General features: G+C 36.7%; 1 protein-coding gene across 1 annotated transcript in view; it reads right to left on the bottom strand.

The window, feature by feature from the left end:
* UFL1 (UFM1 specific ligase 1) overlaps positions 1-7,372 on the bottom strand; it is a 29,856-nt gene extending 22,484 nt beyond the window's left edge. Inside the window, exons 1-6 of the mRNA XM_090279691.1 lie at positions 7,234-7,372; positions 6,013-6,158; positions 4,926-4,954; positions 4,065-4,162; positions 3,445-3,559; positions 707-837 (exon numbers count right to left, since the gene is read on the bottom strand). Coding sequence (XP_090135817.1) covers positions 707-837; positions 3,445-3,559; positions 4,065-4,162; positions 4,926-4,954; positions 6,013-6,158; positions 7,234-7,310 — 596 coding nt within the window. The 5' untranslated portion in view covers positions 7,311-7,372. The remainder of the gene's footprint in view (positions 1-706; positions 838-3,444; positions 3,560-4,064; positions 4,163-4,925; positions 4,955-6,012; positions 6,159-7,233) is intronic.
* Positions 7,373-16,328: the final 8,956 nt, after the last annotated feature.

The raw sequence follows: 16,328 nt of genomic DNA, 5'->3' as shown, positions 1-16,328 counted from the left end.
AGGTTCACTTCAAGAAACAAGTCAGTACACGCAGAGGATGATGGGGTTGAGAGAGGTTTTATTGTTTTCAAATGGATCTATCTGAACATATTTAAAGGCTGGTGGGACCCCAAAACCACTGAGATAAAGTTATGACAGCAGAGAGAAGATAACTGAAAATGTAGGCTTTCTTAAGTCCACACTGGAATCTGACACACAGGCCTAAAACATTTAGAAAATTCTTATTTTAGAAATGATGAAGTGATTTTCAAAATAACACTGTTATTCATTAGAACTGTAGAATGTTGTTTAATAGAGTTCTAAAATCATCTAGCCCCATCTAAGACCCAAAGAAATTCAGCAAATGACTTATCTCCTCAAGGTCATACTGTTATTGTGTGTAGAGCTGTGACCCAAGAACTTCTGACTTTAAACTGCCTTTTTCATGATCCCAGAGAGACTTTACACACTGATCTGAGTCTGCAGAAGTACATCTGGGGCCACGTGGGTGGTGAAGGTAGGGAGACAGAGATGTGAGTTAAGAGAGTTCAGCAGCTACATACATTCTAGGGCTCTGGAATCCCCACTCCCATTTCATAGACATTCCCCTTCTATCTGTTTAATAAACTAGGGTATGGAATGAGGCTGGGCTTAAAATAAAAGCTGCTAGAACAAAAATGATATAAACCATGATCAAAGAAATATACAGACTTTAAAACTTGCTTACCGGGTAATGGCACTGAACAGTCCACGGATGCGTGCTTTATGTCGAGCTACAAAAGCTTCAGTAAATATCACTCCTCTGTTATCAAGATCAATGTGTCCATTAATAATTCTACCTAGTCGCTGAGTTAGTGCCTGGGAGTAAAAATTCAAATTTTTATACATTTGAAAGGAAAAATTACATATATACATTTGTATAGTCACACTAAAGTCATGCTGCATGCCAATGTTGTATTAATCATATAATAGAGAAACCCCAACAAGCATCAGTAAGATGTATAAGCCAAAATCAACATTTAGGATCTAGGAAATATAATCTCCCAGCAGAGCCAAGAACTAAGTGAGTCAAATAGCTGATATTTAAGGGCTTAGCTACCTGCTAATAGAACTATTTCTAATGTAAAATAAAAACGATCGATGAACCACTTTTCTAGAAATAGGCAATCTGAAGCATACAGTCAGCCAAGACATACATATGAGCCTTGGAGAAGACTCTTTCTGCAGCTTCTAACACAAACAGAGGGAGATAAAAATTATCCTAAGATTTTTCAATCTAGGAAGACACAAGACCTGAAAAGTTATCTTCTTTGATGCAAAATTAACAAGTTATCTGTGCCCAGAAATCTACACTGGCAGAAAACCTGGTTTCTTAGTAACATTAGGAGAGTATTTCTCCACAGCTATAGTGTAACTGGAGTCAGGGCCATCTGAATTAAGTCTAGACATATCTCACATCCCAGGATGTTAAATCAACTCAGGTAAGCCTAGCTGATACTTTCATGGCATAGAAAAATGCTTTTCAAACAACTTTTTAATGAGTTTCCATAATACTGCCTGTGATATTCAGAAAAATTAGAACTAAAAACATTAAGAAATCATATTCATTTCCAAAATGTATCAGCAGCAGTTTTATTTACAAAAATCATTTATATCTATTCTGATATTTTAAAGAAGAGTTTTAAAAATAGATTTTTGATCTTCTGTGATTAACATGTATTTTTTCATTTAAAATAGAACCTAGGCCACTGAAATACTATGTAAAATACATTTATACACAAAATGGTATTTTAGATGCAATGAGGAGAAATCACTCTCTTAAAATGAATAAATCTGTTGGTGGTATAAATTAATTTCATGCAATTATGGTTAGGTAAATTTTTATAAATTTTTCTTAAAGTGGTATATACTATCAAGAAATTTGGCTTTTCACTTATTTACTCCAGTAAGTATAAAACAGAACCATCACTTATTGAGTGCCTTCATTGTGCCAGACATTTCACTAGGTATACCACATACATAACCCCACTGAAGTTTATGAAAAAAGATAATTATTCCCATTTTACAGATATGCAAGTTTAAGTACAAAAGAGATGAAATGTAATTTTTCTAACAGTGAATAACTAAGCAGTGGCATAGACAGAATTCAAATAAAGGTCTAAAAGCCCATGTACTTTCCACTGTATTAAATGGACTTCCATAATTCTAAAATGTCAAGCTATCTTTAGAAAGAAGAAAGCAAACAAACATGAAAATAGCCTCTATTTTTAGGTGGCACTGTTATTACAGTGTAAATCGACTACTGACACAAATACCTAAAATGAAAAGATTATCAGAGATTCCTTGATTCTTCTTCCAATCACATTGACAGTTTAGAGGAGGAAAAAAGGTAGCATTAAAAGGCTGGTGCTATTGACATTTTGGACAAGGAAATCCTTTGTTGAGGGATGTCTTGTGCATTGCAGGATATTTAGCAACATCCCTGGCCTTTTCCAACAAATGCTAGTAGCACCCCCCCTAAATTATAATATTCATCAGTTATTTCTTAAAATATAACTGGGCGATCAGAACTATAGACATGCTGATTAAAATTTCTGTATAGCTGATACCAGAATCAGTAAATAAACCTATAAATTTATGCGTGTGTTTTTTTTTTTTTTTGCTATTGCATAAAAGCAGGCCTAGTACTTGGTCTATTAATTATTTTTACAATATCTCTAGGCCCAGGAAGATTATAATCACGTCTAACCAGTCTCACCAGAGCTACCAATGTATTATTCGGCAGCCGTCCGTCTCGAGAGACGATGGTGTAGCTTCTTAAGAGTCTATCTGCACCACCGAGAATGGCTGTGCAGTCCGACTCGGGAGTGACACGGTATCTGTCTCCTCCCGTGTTGAATCGACACCTTGCGATGGCGCTGGAGTGTCCTCTCCAGTGAAGCTGAAGCTACAGAGCCTGGGCAGGGTGATATGGAGGGTCTGCTGTTGCCCATGCAGCAGACCCCCCCTCTCTTCGCAGCTGAAGGGTCCAAGGGAAAGACGGAGTCAATACAGCTTGGCTTCAGGTGCGCCGCAGGAGTTGCCGGTGTTGACTACAACGTCGAACCGCCTTAGGGACTCCGGCTCCGGATTTTCTGTCGGGGTTTACTCCCTTAGCCTTTCCCCTGAAGAGGTATGCCGCAAGGCAGCGGAGGTTTTTTGGAGTCAGAGTTTTCCTTCTCTGATGTGCCCTGACTGGAAGATCGAACCAGCGACACTTAGCTCGCAGGCCGATGCTCAATCCACTGAGCCAAACCAGCCAGCACCAATGTATAAGTACACCCAAAATATGTTGCTTCAACACCAATAGTCAAACATTTGCCAAAAAGCAGTTAATGGTAAGAAAGCCTAGCTCCCCCCACATCATTAAAAGTCTTTGGTTTATTTTTCTGAAAAGACACATTTTACTATTAAGAAAAAAAATACCTGTGTCAGAAAGTTTCCAGGAAGATCATAGGTTTTACACAGTTCTGATATAGTCACTTGACCACTTTCTTGCAATTTATCATTTACCTCTTCTGCTAAACGATCCAAATAGTTTCTAGTAAAAACAAACAAATGTAACCAATTATCTTCTATGTTTAACTTCTGTTGCATTGCAATAAAGTATGACCCAAAATTAATGAATAGGGTATGTTTAGGTAAACACTATCCATTACTCATATTCTGAAAATCATTTTTTTTTTAAATCTATGTTATTGAATATAAGGTTAAGCAAGTGATAAGTGTTAGATTTCTTTAAACAACAGAAATTTTGCAGTCATTTTCATTACTATTGTTTAATTTTCTTTCAGTGTTACGATCACATAGGAAAAATTGCAAAAATTATGTTTTGTGTTAAGATAAAAAAAAATAATCTAAGTTTGTATTACTTCCAACTACTCCACACTACTAAGCACTTACTTTTTAAATACAATGATCCTTATATTGAAAATCGGCATTATAAGAGTTCTAAACAAAATACTGAATTGGCTACAATTATTCTAAATTTAAACACTATTAAAAAAAAAGCTACACAACAAAGTGCACTTAAATATTTTACTTACTCATCTATCAGTTGTCCCAACACTAGCTGAACATGCTTTTCTGATTTAACAATGTCACCAATTCTATTTTCAATATGAGTCAAATCCACATTAATTACCTGGAAAATAAATACAAATTCTATCAGTGACAGGTTCATATTGTTTCGTAAGTTCAGAATTACATATTTAGAAATACCTTTTTAAAAACTTACTCTTGGATGAATTTCAAATTTATTTGAAATATTGTAAAAACTCTTAGTCAAATAAAAAAGTAGAGGATTATTGCTTATTTATTTTCATTTCTGACCAATTACACTCATACTCTCTAGGAAAGTTTGTAGTAAGAAGTTACATTTTCATATAATAGGCACCATTATACACAAGATTCACCAGCTTTTTGTATACAGGGTACCTTGGTCATGACATGTGCACTTATATTTTCTAAAAATACCTTCTATTTGTTTATATTTCTCTATTATTTCCATATACTAAAGACGAGTAAACATGAAACTAGTGATTTTTCTCCCAAAATTACATAAACTGTGTAAGCACATAAAATGACACATTTGAGTTTATTTGGTAAAGAATAAAGAATAAGCAATTCAACTAAGAAAGAACTTATTAAACTGATTCACTAAGTCAGGACTTTTTAAATTAAGAATTTAGTGAGAAATACAAAAATCTGATATAATATTAGTAAGAAATATAATGCAAAAATCTGATATAATATTAATGAGAAATATAATAGAAAATCTGATATCACTGAGAAATATAATACAAAATCTGATAACTGTATTAGTAAATACTTAAAACACTGAAAAATTCATAGCATCAAAATATTGACAATTCATAGGAAAAAAATGTTATGAATTAAAAATTTACCTGTTGCAGATCAACAATGTTTACTCGACCTTTAAAGAAAAGACATTCATTTATTTTAAATTATGTATAAGTACACACTAGCCAAAAACTGTAAATTCTAACAGATTTACATTCTAGACAGCTTGAAGTCCTACTTTAACAAAGGTCATACAGCCACGATAATAATCTTCAAATACAAACCATTAGCTGCTTAAGTCTTCATGGCTGAAGGCCTAGGCAATGCTTTATTTTCAAAGTATCATTTACCATATTAGGCCAATTATGAGAATCAACTGATACACAAGTTGATCAGACCTAAGGAGGCTATTTATCTCCCTTCACAATATATCTACTATGACCAAAGAGATATTGACAACTAAATTCAGATGAATTATTTTTTCAATTATTTAAAATTGGTAACTTCCACCTGTTAGAAAAAAAAATGTTAAGTATTTTAAATTATAGCTAACGTTTTATTAGCACTATGTAGGAAAATAAAGAAAACAAACACCAAGGGTTTATCTGATAACATCTAATGAAGAGTTGATTTCATATTTTAATCAGTGTTCAAATTAGCTCTGTAGTTTGTTCAAAAATTAAAAGACAAAGGAAAACAAAAACTTTACGTGTGTGCTTGTAATAGCATGTCCTACAGTGTAACAGGTATAGCATCATATTGAATTCTTTTCTAATTTGCAACTACTTAAAGTTAAAAGGGGGGGGGGCATGACAGTACAACTTTGATTTTCAACAATCTACAATGCTGTAAAATCTCTTCATAATTACCACTCTAATAGGCAACTAAGTACCCTCCTGAGTTATGCAGTAAATTCATGAATTGTGAAGAGAAACAACTGATTAACTCACATACAGACACAGAACTCAAAATAATAATGCTGTTTTGTAAAATGACAGTATCTGACTTCATTTAAATTATATGATTATGTTTACCTGAACCAGTTAAAAATAGTAAGGCTGTTACTATATTGACAATTGAGATGGAGATCTTAAAACCTCCAAATAACTTATTATTCATGGTTTTAAGGTTTATTCCTTTCCCAAGAAGTAGGGGGAAAAAAAAAAAAAAAAAACCTAAGGAATTACTTACCACCTCGGATATGTAGCTCATCCCTCATTTCTTTACTAATCTGGGCTGGAGTAACATATTCCTTCCCATCAAGTGTGTGAACTACTTCTAGCTGTTTCTGAGCAATCAGTTTGGTCACAATCTCAATGCAGTTTCGCTCTGACAACCTGAGGGAAACAAAAGTTTTAAAAACCCTCTTGATACATTTGGTGTTCAATAACATTAACAGGATGTATGAAGAGGGGCTTAAAAAAAAGTTTTGGTAAAGAGCCACAGGTTCTACATGACAAAATCTCTTTTATTTCTGTAACATAAGTACTTCGATGAGTCTAAAGTAAACACTTGGGAGTAATCAGGTTCATATGCATTTAAACCATATACTTAATTTGGGTACAAAACACTCTATTATGGACCTCATGTTTGCTTTCTCCTAGGCGGGCTTCTAATATTCAAATCTGAATGGAAAAGCGAGGACATATAATTTAGGTAGAATAAAACTCTGGCCTACTTTCATCCAGTTGGTCTGTAGGCAGAGCTGGCCTAGGAAAACCGTGCATAATAGTTTGCTCTGTGCTCTAAAATACAGCATCAAGGGATTAAGGTCTTAAACCGCAGAAACAACAAAAACCGCGAAGGCAAGAAATTGACAACAGTTAAACAAGGATTCTATTAACATTATGTGTTCTGTTATAAAGCAGAGTTAGGGTGCTCTGGGCATATCCCCTGAATTAGTGGCCTTGTAGCAAATGTCTGTGTCCCGGAACCCCTAAAAATTACAGCTGGGACCACGGGTCTGGCCTAGCACGTCTGGTGGACCAAAGGTAAAATGTTTTAAGAGTCAACACAGTATTTACCAAGCACCGCGTGGGGGTTACCCTCTCACGCTCATTCTAGGCCAGGAAGCCTACAAGAGGCAATGATGCCGCAGTGATTTGACGACGGGTAAGGATTAAAGGGACACTGAAAGCTTTAAGTCACCAGCTTCCGCCATCGTGGGGGCGGGGCGCGCCCGCACGAGGATGGGGTTTGGTGGGGGATTCCGGGGCACAGTAAGTTTCGGATTTCCGGGCCACGGACTATACTTAAAACCCCAATTCCGCCTCGGAGAGGAGGGATGAGGCGGGGCCGCTGACGGGCTGGGCAAGTCCGGAGTCAAGGGCCAGGGATCAGCGACCTCAGGTCTCGGGAGTGGCCGCCGAGGGGCTCTTTTGGACGCCACAAGGGAGAGGGAGGGTCCGGCACCTCTGAGTGGCCTCGGCGAACTGCGCCCGCTGGAAGTCAGCCGCCAACCGCCTGATCTCCTCCCAGGCATCCGCCATCACTGCCCGAGAACTGCAGACACGTCAGCCTAAAGGCAGCCGTAGCGGAGAAGGAACGGGCCGCGCGGAGGGACAAGATACGCCTCCGCCAACGCAATTACAGAACGCGCGCACCCAGCGCGGTCGGGACTGGCCAGAAGAGCCGCGGCCCCTCCCACCCAGCGCTGGAGGTGTGTTCTTTGGGTTACCAGCCCGGCGTGATTTGCAAGGAGCAAGGTCTTGAGGTCTCTGCAGGACTGCGGGTGGGATTCAGGAAGGGCGCAGTAATTAAGTGTTACTTTAGTCTGTATTTGCATTAACCCCAGTGTTTCTGCTCAGTGATAATGAAATCAACCACTTTTTCTTTTGCCCTCTATTTGCTTTTTGGGGGGAAGAGGCAGGGAGATGTGCTTGTGCCTATAATTAGCATCCCTTCTATAGGGAATCGTGTTTAATTTTTACATGGGATCAGAGAAAATATATTTTTAGGAGACAGGTGGGCAACACTGCTCAAGGTAATTACTTTGCACAAGAATAAGTAGTACCATAAAGACTGGGGATTGCTTTCCTGTATTCTGGAGCCTTTCCTATTTCTCTTACGGGGGTGATTAGCCCCACCAAGTAATAAAGGGTTATAATCATAAGGTAATAAGCATATCTGGCTATGGACGAAATGGAGGAAGGAAGGAGCATGCTTATTGTGCTTTCCCCTACATTAGTAAGAAGTAGATATTTAGTCCGCAGTACCTTCCTCATTCTTTTATACCTCACCCTTTACTTAAAAAAATTGCTTTTAACCGCATGACTTAGAGAGCTTATGAAAGGGGGTTATTTCAGGTTCTTTTCCTTCTCAATATCTTAGTCTGGGTGACTCAAGTCTAGTACCACAAATGTACTTTCCTAGTAAAGTTCCCAGATGTATTTAAAATGCAGAGAACACAATCATATAACCTGTTACTAAATACAACCACGAAACAGTCACACTGTCTGGCTGTGTGATTGCCAACCAAGAGGGGGAACAACAGACATCAAGTCAGAGAGGTAACTTGGGTGATGGTAGGTGGTGTGGTTCCAAAGGGCATTAAGCTTCAGAAGAAACAAAACGTTCATTCATGTAACTCATACTTTATGATTCTCCATCAGATGCCATGGAGTGCAGGCAGTGTTGGGTAAGGCAGACATAATCTTGCCATAAACAATTTATAACTCTAACGAAGCAGATTTTTGAAAAAGTACTTCATATAAAGTATAAAAAATTGTAACAATAGGGGGAATATGATAGACTGTGTGACAAATTGCCATCCAAACTTCTTACTTATCATGTAAGACTCTCAGAAGCAGCCAAGAGTCTACTTTCTAGCACGATCCTCTGCTGCTACACAACACATGTAGAATAGCTTGCTGAGTCCTAGACACACCAAGTCCTTTAAGGATTCCATGTCATTTCCGAAATACCTATCCTCTTCTTCAATCCACCCTGCCCTTATTTGGTTTGTAACTTATTCTTTCATGATGTCCTGGCTTAAATAAAATTCTTAAATGAAATCATTTAAAATTCCCACAGTTATTCTATATGCTTTGAATCCACAATCCTTCATTCAGATGTCTCTAATAGCAAGCAAAAATGTACTGTAATTTTTATTTATTACATCTCTTAATAATCTAAGTTCCTAAATAGTTCCTAAACGTTCTTTAGCATTTAGTAAGACAACTAGTACATAGTGCCTGAATACTCCATAAATGTTAAATGAATAAATTAGTGTAAATGTTTTGGTGTAACATTAAACTTTGGTACAGCAATAACATTTACATTTATTCCTTGAAAAGAGAATTCATAAAAAGGAATATCGCATAGCTGTATTTTCCTTTTTTATTGTTCTATTACAATTGTCCCACTTTTACCCCATTGCTTTCCCCTGTTCCACCCTCCCCCAGTCATTCTACATCCATTGTTCATGTCCATGGGTCATTTATACCAGTTTTTTGATTAGCCCTTTCTCCTCCATAGTTGTATTTTCTATAGACTAGACTTGTACTGTCTAAAATGGTAGCCACTAGCCAAAGAAAGGTATTAATATTAAATTAAATTGTACCAGCAATGAATAAATGGAATTTGAAGTTGAAAGCACAATATCATTTACATTAGTACCCCCCAAAATGAAACGCTTAGGTATAAATCTAACAAAACATGTACAAGATCTATATGAGGAAAATTGTAAACTGATGAATAAATCAAAGAAGAACTAAATGATTTGAGAGATATACCATGTTCATGGGTAGGAAGTGTCAATATTGTCAAGATGTCAGTTCTTCTCAACTTGATGTATAGATTCATGACAATCCCAGTCAAAATCCGAACAGGTTATTTTATGGATATCAACAAACTTATTCTAAAGTTTATATAGAGTGACAAAAGATCCCGAATAGTGTTGTAGTACTTTGTGGTCGAGTGCAAGCAAGTAATTCCAGCAGACAGAATGTGGGAAGGACGGCAGGCTGCCGCATGCTCAGGCAGGATCAGCACTGAGCAGTGCAAGCACCTTCCTTTTATTGGATTTTGCAGATATTTGAATCAACAGGGAGGGTCCAGGAATGAGCTCACAGGCAAATTCCAGGAATGATTACAATGTACTTGAAACTTACAACAGAGGAAGCTTAAAAGATTAACTGAAGAGAATGCTTCCTGATAAACAAGTCTATATATCATCTATAGATTCAAAAACAGGAAAAGAGAAATCCAATCACTTTTAAGGCTATGGAATGGATGCACTGTTCCTTAAACACTAACAGAAAGCAATAAAGGTTAAACACCATTTGTGCTTAGTTTTGTTTGATTTCCTTATCAACATCAGGGAAGATGGAGTACCCAGCAAGATTCTTTTTAAGTCACAGGATGTCTTTAAGATCCTGAGGCCTGAGCAGTCAGAGACTGTCCAGCTCGCTGCTCGGATCATTGAACACCTGGACCGAGAGGCATGTAAACATACCTCAAATCAGAAGTCTTGATTTCCAGAATCAGAATAGCTTACACAATATTGAAGAAGATGAACAAAGAGGACTGACACTGCTTGACTAAGATTTATGATAAAGCTACAGTAATCATGACAGTGTGGTGCTGTATTGGTAAAAGACTAGACTAAAGGATCAATGGGACCAGTTAAATAGCCCAGAAATAGACCTACCTAAATGGGTTCACTAATCTTTGACAAAGAAACAAAGGCAACACAATGGAGCAAAGATAAGCTTTTCAACAAATGCCACTGGAAAAACTGGACATTCATGTGCAAAAACAATGAATCTAGACACAGACCTTAACACATTTATTAAAATTAACTGGAAGTGGATAACAGATTTTAACATAAAATTCAACTATAAAAGTCCAAGAAGATAAAAGAAAATTTAGATGACTTCAGGTATGTTGATGACTTTTGAGATACAATTCCAAAGGTACAACACGTGAAATAAATAATTCATAAGCTGGACTTTACTAAAATTAAAAACTGTTTTGCAAAAGTAAATGTCAAGAGAACAGAAGGTAAGCTACAGACTGGGAGAAAATATTTGCAAAAGACATGTTATAAAAGACTGTTGTCCAAAATGTACGGCAAGAATGAGCCCTCATGTAACTATGGACTTTAGGTGATTATAATGAGTTAATGTAGGTTCAACAATTGTAACAAATGTGCTACTCCGGTGGGGGATGTTAATGGGATGGCTGTACATGTGTGGAGTGAGAGTATATGGGAAATCTCTGTATCTTCCTTTCAATTTTGCTGCAAACATAAAAACAAAGTATTTTTTAAATATTAGATGAAGTTGAAAAGTTAGTCCTTCAGTCACGATAGCCACCTTTCAAGCGCTCAATTGCCACATGAGGCTCATGGCTATCTTATGAAATAGTATATAGAAACTATTTTCATTTTTTAACCAAAAGATATATTGGACAGCTCTGGTTTATACCTTTGATAAGTGCACACAGTTATTCAGACTCTCCACCTAGCAACCATATACCCCAACTACAGTTTTCCTTATTTTAAATGGGGAATAAGAATTTGAATGGAGAGGACTTAGTGTTGACTGACATCTGATACAGATTAGAAGAGCTTTATGTGTATAGCATGATGGTAAAAGCCAAGAAACCTTTGAATGAGAGCTAAGAGATTCAGCTCTGATTGGAGGGAGGATTGTTTGAGGGGGTGAAGAGATGGAGCAAAAAAATTGAAATAAAAAAGGGAAAGAACTCAGTGTGGAGATTGTAGAGGGGAGGGCTGTGGGTGGAGGTAGAAAAGGGTATAGTGGGGGATAAATGATAATGAAAAAATACAATAAAAAACAAAGACCAAGCTTTGGGTAGGCTTGGAAAATGGAGCTTTAATTCTATAGAAAATTTTCTACATTTGCAGCTATAAATTTATGTCAAATTATGAGATGTACATTATGTGGGAAAGACTCCTACTCTTTTCAGCTACACTAGGTCCATGATTTAAATTCAAAGGTTAATAAAATATTCTAACATCTGTAATGTGGATTGATGGTTTCTTTGATATGTGATCCTGTAAAGATCCTCCAAGATAAATCTTTCTTTTAATAAAATTTGAAGCATTTTTCCTAAATTTAAAGTCCTTTTTCCAACTCAACTGGGAAAATAAAACGAACAATTGTAAAATGGGTATTGTCAAACAAGTCAGTACAGTAGTCCCCCCTTATCTGCAGTTTTGCTCTGTGTGGTTTCAGTCACAGAGGTCAAGAGCAGACCAAAAAAAAAAATTAAATGGGAAATTCCAGAAATAAGCAATTTATCAGTTTTAAATTGTGCATTGTTGTAAGGAAGTAGTGTGATGAACTCCCCTGTTTGCCCACTCCCTCGCGAGATGGAGCTTGCGTCACTTAGTAGCCATCTAGGGTATCTGATGGACTGATGTGGTATCACAGTGCTTCTGTTCAAGCAAGTTTGTTTCACTCAGTAATGGCCCCAAAGCACAAGAGCAGTTGTGCTGCAGTTTGGATATGCCAAAGAGTAGCCATAACGTTCTTCCTTTAAGTGAAAAGGTGTAAGTTCTTCACTTAATATGGAGGGGAAAAAATTATGCTGAGGTTGCTACGATCTAAGGTAAGAAAGGGTCCTTTATCTGTGACACTGTGAAAAAGGAAAAAGAAATCCGTGCTAGTTTTGTTGTCTCACCTCAAAATGCAAAAGTTACAGCCACAGTGCATGATAAGTATTGAGTCAAAAGGCATCACATTTGTGTTTGGAAAACATGAGCCCAAAACGTGTTCTGACTGATGGCAATGTGTTGTGCCAGAAAGCATTGAGCCTCTACTAAGACTTCGGTAAGGGATCCCTTGAAATGAGTGACACTAAACCACTTACTGCAAGCAAGGGATGGTCACACAGATTCAGGAATAGGTTTGGATTTAAAAATATATAAAAATTGCTGGAGAAGCTGCTTCTGCTGATGAAGAAGCAAGTGCTGTGTTCCTGACAGAGTTGAAGAAGTTGACTAAGGAGAAAGGATACCATCCAAAGAAGTCTTCAGTTGCCATGAAAACAAGCTCTTTTGGGAGAAAATGCCCAAAGAACCTACATTCATAAGTGCAAAGGAGGCACCAGGGAGTAAAAGGTGGAAGGACAGATGAACTCTGGTTCTGCGTGGCAGCACTGCAGGGTATATTTAAAGCCAAACATAGTGTACAGAGTGAGGAACCTATGTGCTCTCAAAAACAAAAACAAAATTATCTGCCTGTGTTCTGACAACATAGTCAGAAAGCCTGGATGACAGCAGCCTTGTTTATGGAATGATCCCACCAATTCACCACAATAAGAAGGGTGAGCATAATGCTATAGAATCTCTTTAGAGAGAGATCACATTCATAAAACTTTTATTACAGTATATTGTTATTATTGTTCTATTTTATCATTAGTTATTGTTGTTAATCCCTTACTGTGCATCATTTATAAATTAAACTATGTGATAGGTATGTACATAAAAGAAAAAAACATAGTATATGTAAGGTTTGGTACTATCCATGGTTTCAGGCATTCACTGGGGTCTTGGAACATAAACACTGCAGATAAGGGGGGACTCTTTATTATTTGTCATTGTATTTACTGTTGCAGGAACTCAGATCTCTGGGTAGGGGCATGTTTACATGCTCCTCTGTCCAGGTGTCCTGTGGCTCAGGAGATAAGCTGACCTTGTCTCCGCCTGCAGCTCTAGGCTGTACAGGCCACTGAGTCATGGAATCCTGAGAACAAAGAAGTCTGTTAAGTACTCCATCTGCCTCCTTGTAAATAAAATCTTAATAAGAGCTCACCTTGAGGACTAGCCAGTCTGTTTTGTATCCTTGATAGGTGCTATCTAAGCCATGAGTTACCCTAGCTGTGTTTTACACATTAATGATACATTGTAAGAATTCTTTCACTATTGGTTGTAGAGCTCTCCCCCCCGTTCATTTTTTGTAACTTTTGAAATCTTAATAAAAGGACTTGGGGTCTCATGCTCGCTGCTGACTTGCCAGAGTGTGCAGCGGCCCCCCGATTGTCTCCATTCAGCTTGCTGGAATTACTCGCATGTCCGGGATCACAATTAAATCTATATTTACTATTTGTAATTGTAGGGAAAGTATAAAGCCAGAGACAGTATAAATTACATCACTCACAGTATCTTATTGTGGTAAGAGAATTAAAATTAACTTTATTCCAAAAATAAAAAAAAAAAGGCAGGAAGTCTTGTACATAGAAAACATCAATTCCTCAAGAAACCACTATTATTCACAGGTAGAAGAAGAGAAAAAAGGTCAGTAAAGAAGAAGATGAAATTGAAAAAAAATAGAAATAAGGGACACAATAAGGTATTAGGGATGGAATAGTTAAGACTACCTCTACAGAGCCAAAAAAATAAAAATAAATCCAAGCCCATTGGCTGTTAGAGCAAAGATGCTGTGCCTTTTAAGAGATTATTTTGTTCCTTCAATGTTTACCAAGGAAGTCAGATTATAAGACTACCTCATGAGCAAATGAGAATAATGGTAGAGGGAACAAAGAGAGACATGATAAGGTATTAAATAAAATGAAGATAAGTCAATGAAAAGAAAGATTATGATGATGTTGAAGAGGTAGGCAGCAAATCACACAGAATATCAAGTCAGGAAAGACGTATTAGATCATCCATGCTAAAATCCACCCACAACAATAATTTCTCTGCAAGGTCTTGGTAGGTTATACTTTTTTCTTGAACACTTAAAAGTGATGAAGTGTTCCTTTCTTTGCAAGGTAGAGTAATTCATTTTGGGACAAATCTGTTAGAAATTCCTTCCTTATACTAGAGCAAGATCTGTTTCCCTGTGGCTTCCATATTCTTTCCTTGTGTGACCCACAGAAGGAGTATAATACATCTTTCTCATGACAACTCTCCAAACATTCAAAGCATGTCCCTCCTGTTTTCCTTTTCCATGTTAAGCATCTCAGATCCTTCAACTATAACTCCTGACAAGATTTCCAGACCTCTAAAGACCCTGGCCACTCTCTGTCACTGAACTCTAGTTTGCCAAGGTCAGCTTTAGAAAGTGATACCCAGAAGGAATTTAGTATTTTACACATTGTCTGACTAGAGCAGATGACAGTGAGATTAATTTCCCTAGGTATTATACTTCTGTTAATTGGATTCTTGGCTTAAATTGAGCTGGTAATGAACTGTATCTGACTGGTTTTTATCTAAATTGCTATCAAACCAGGTTTAGTCTATTCTATACTTGAACAAATTACTTTTATTTGCTAAATTTCACCTTGCTAGTTTGACCCATTCATTCATTCATTCATTCATTCATTCTTCTTTCAGTAAATAGTGTTTGAGGTCTACTATATGCCAGCCTTTGTGGTATGCCCTGAGGATACCAAGAACAAGCTGTTCTAACCAGTTGAGGTTATTTCTAAAATTAAATGTGTCATTCAACATTTTTATTCTGCCATTATCTGTCATCTGTAAGTTTGAAAAATATCATTAAGACTTTACTCAAGTTAGTAACAAAACTGATTAAGAGAGAATAAAGGATGTACTCCTGTAATACGCTGGTGACAATGATACAATAGGATCCTAGATTTAAAAATTTTTTAGAGCTACAGAGGGCTTTAGAGACGTCTAACAATCTGATTCATTTACTTTATAAAAGAGAGTTAACATATACCTTTGAGTATGACTGTCTTAAATACCACAGTTCTCCTATTGTTTAAGGAGAAGGACATGGAATGCTACATTGTTTATGGAATTTCAGAATTCAAATTTATAGCTCTTAGATGGAGTAAGTTTTTCAAGACTTTTAAGGAACTCATGCTATTTCCTAATAATCACCGTTTTCTTTCTCTAAACACTACAGATTCATCTATTTAATAATCTATTTTGGAATATTTTCTGCTTTCCTATATATTTTTTCTTCTTCTTCCAAAATGCGGTTTAAAATTACCTTTTGATATTTGTAGGTTTCTTTGGGAGTTGAGGGAGCAAGTTTCTATGCACTGTGACCTTTTACCTTAATCAGTAAAGCAGTAACTGGCATTGCTTCTGGTTCACATCACTTTATCTTTGGTACATCATCTTTGTAGTCTGACCCATGGAATCAAATGAATATAAATGTAACTATAAAATTCCATATACATTTATGTCCCCAATTTATTTCTCACCAGTGTTGTAATTATATATTGTCAGAATTGCATTTTAGAGCCACATCTTTGGGAAAATTGTGCTGCAAAAAAAAAAAAAATATATATATATATATATATATATATAATATATTATATATTTCTGAAGCACTAAGTATGATTTTGTTTCCAAGGGAACAAATTCTATATTAGTCTTCTCTGGTTTTGCTTTTTTCCCCCTAATTTCTTCACAGTGCTGTTTTTAGAGCCAGATTTATTAGCTCCAGGCATCACTTGCTTTCCTGTGTACACTTCTTCACAATATAATCCCCAGACAAAATGATAAGAAAGCAAATTCGCAAAGGAACAAGTTAGTCTTCTTGTCAGCGCTTGGGTGTGTTCTC

Source organism: Furipterus horrens, unplaced genomic scaffold (assembly GCF_987537825.1).
Source record: "Furipterus horrens unplaced genomic scaffold, mFurHor1.1.pri manual_scaffold_6, whole genome shotgun sequence".
Taxonomy (NCBI): Eukaryota; Metazoa; Chordata; class Mammalia; order Chiroptera; family Furipteridae; genus Furipterus; species Furipterus horrens.
Note: the sequence above shows the minus strand (reverse complement) of the source record. Positions and strands in the feature narration are given on the sequence as shown.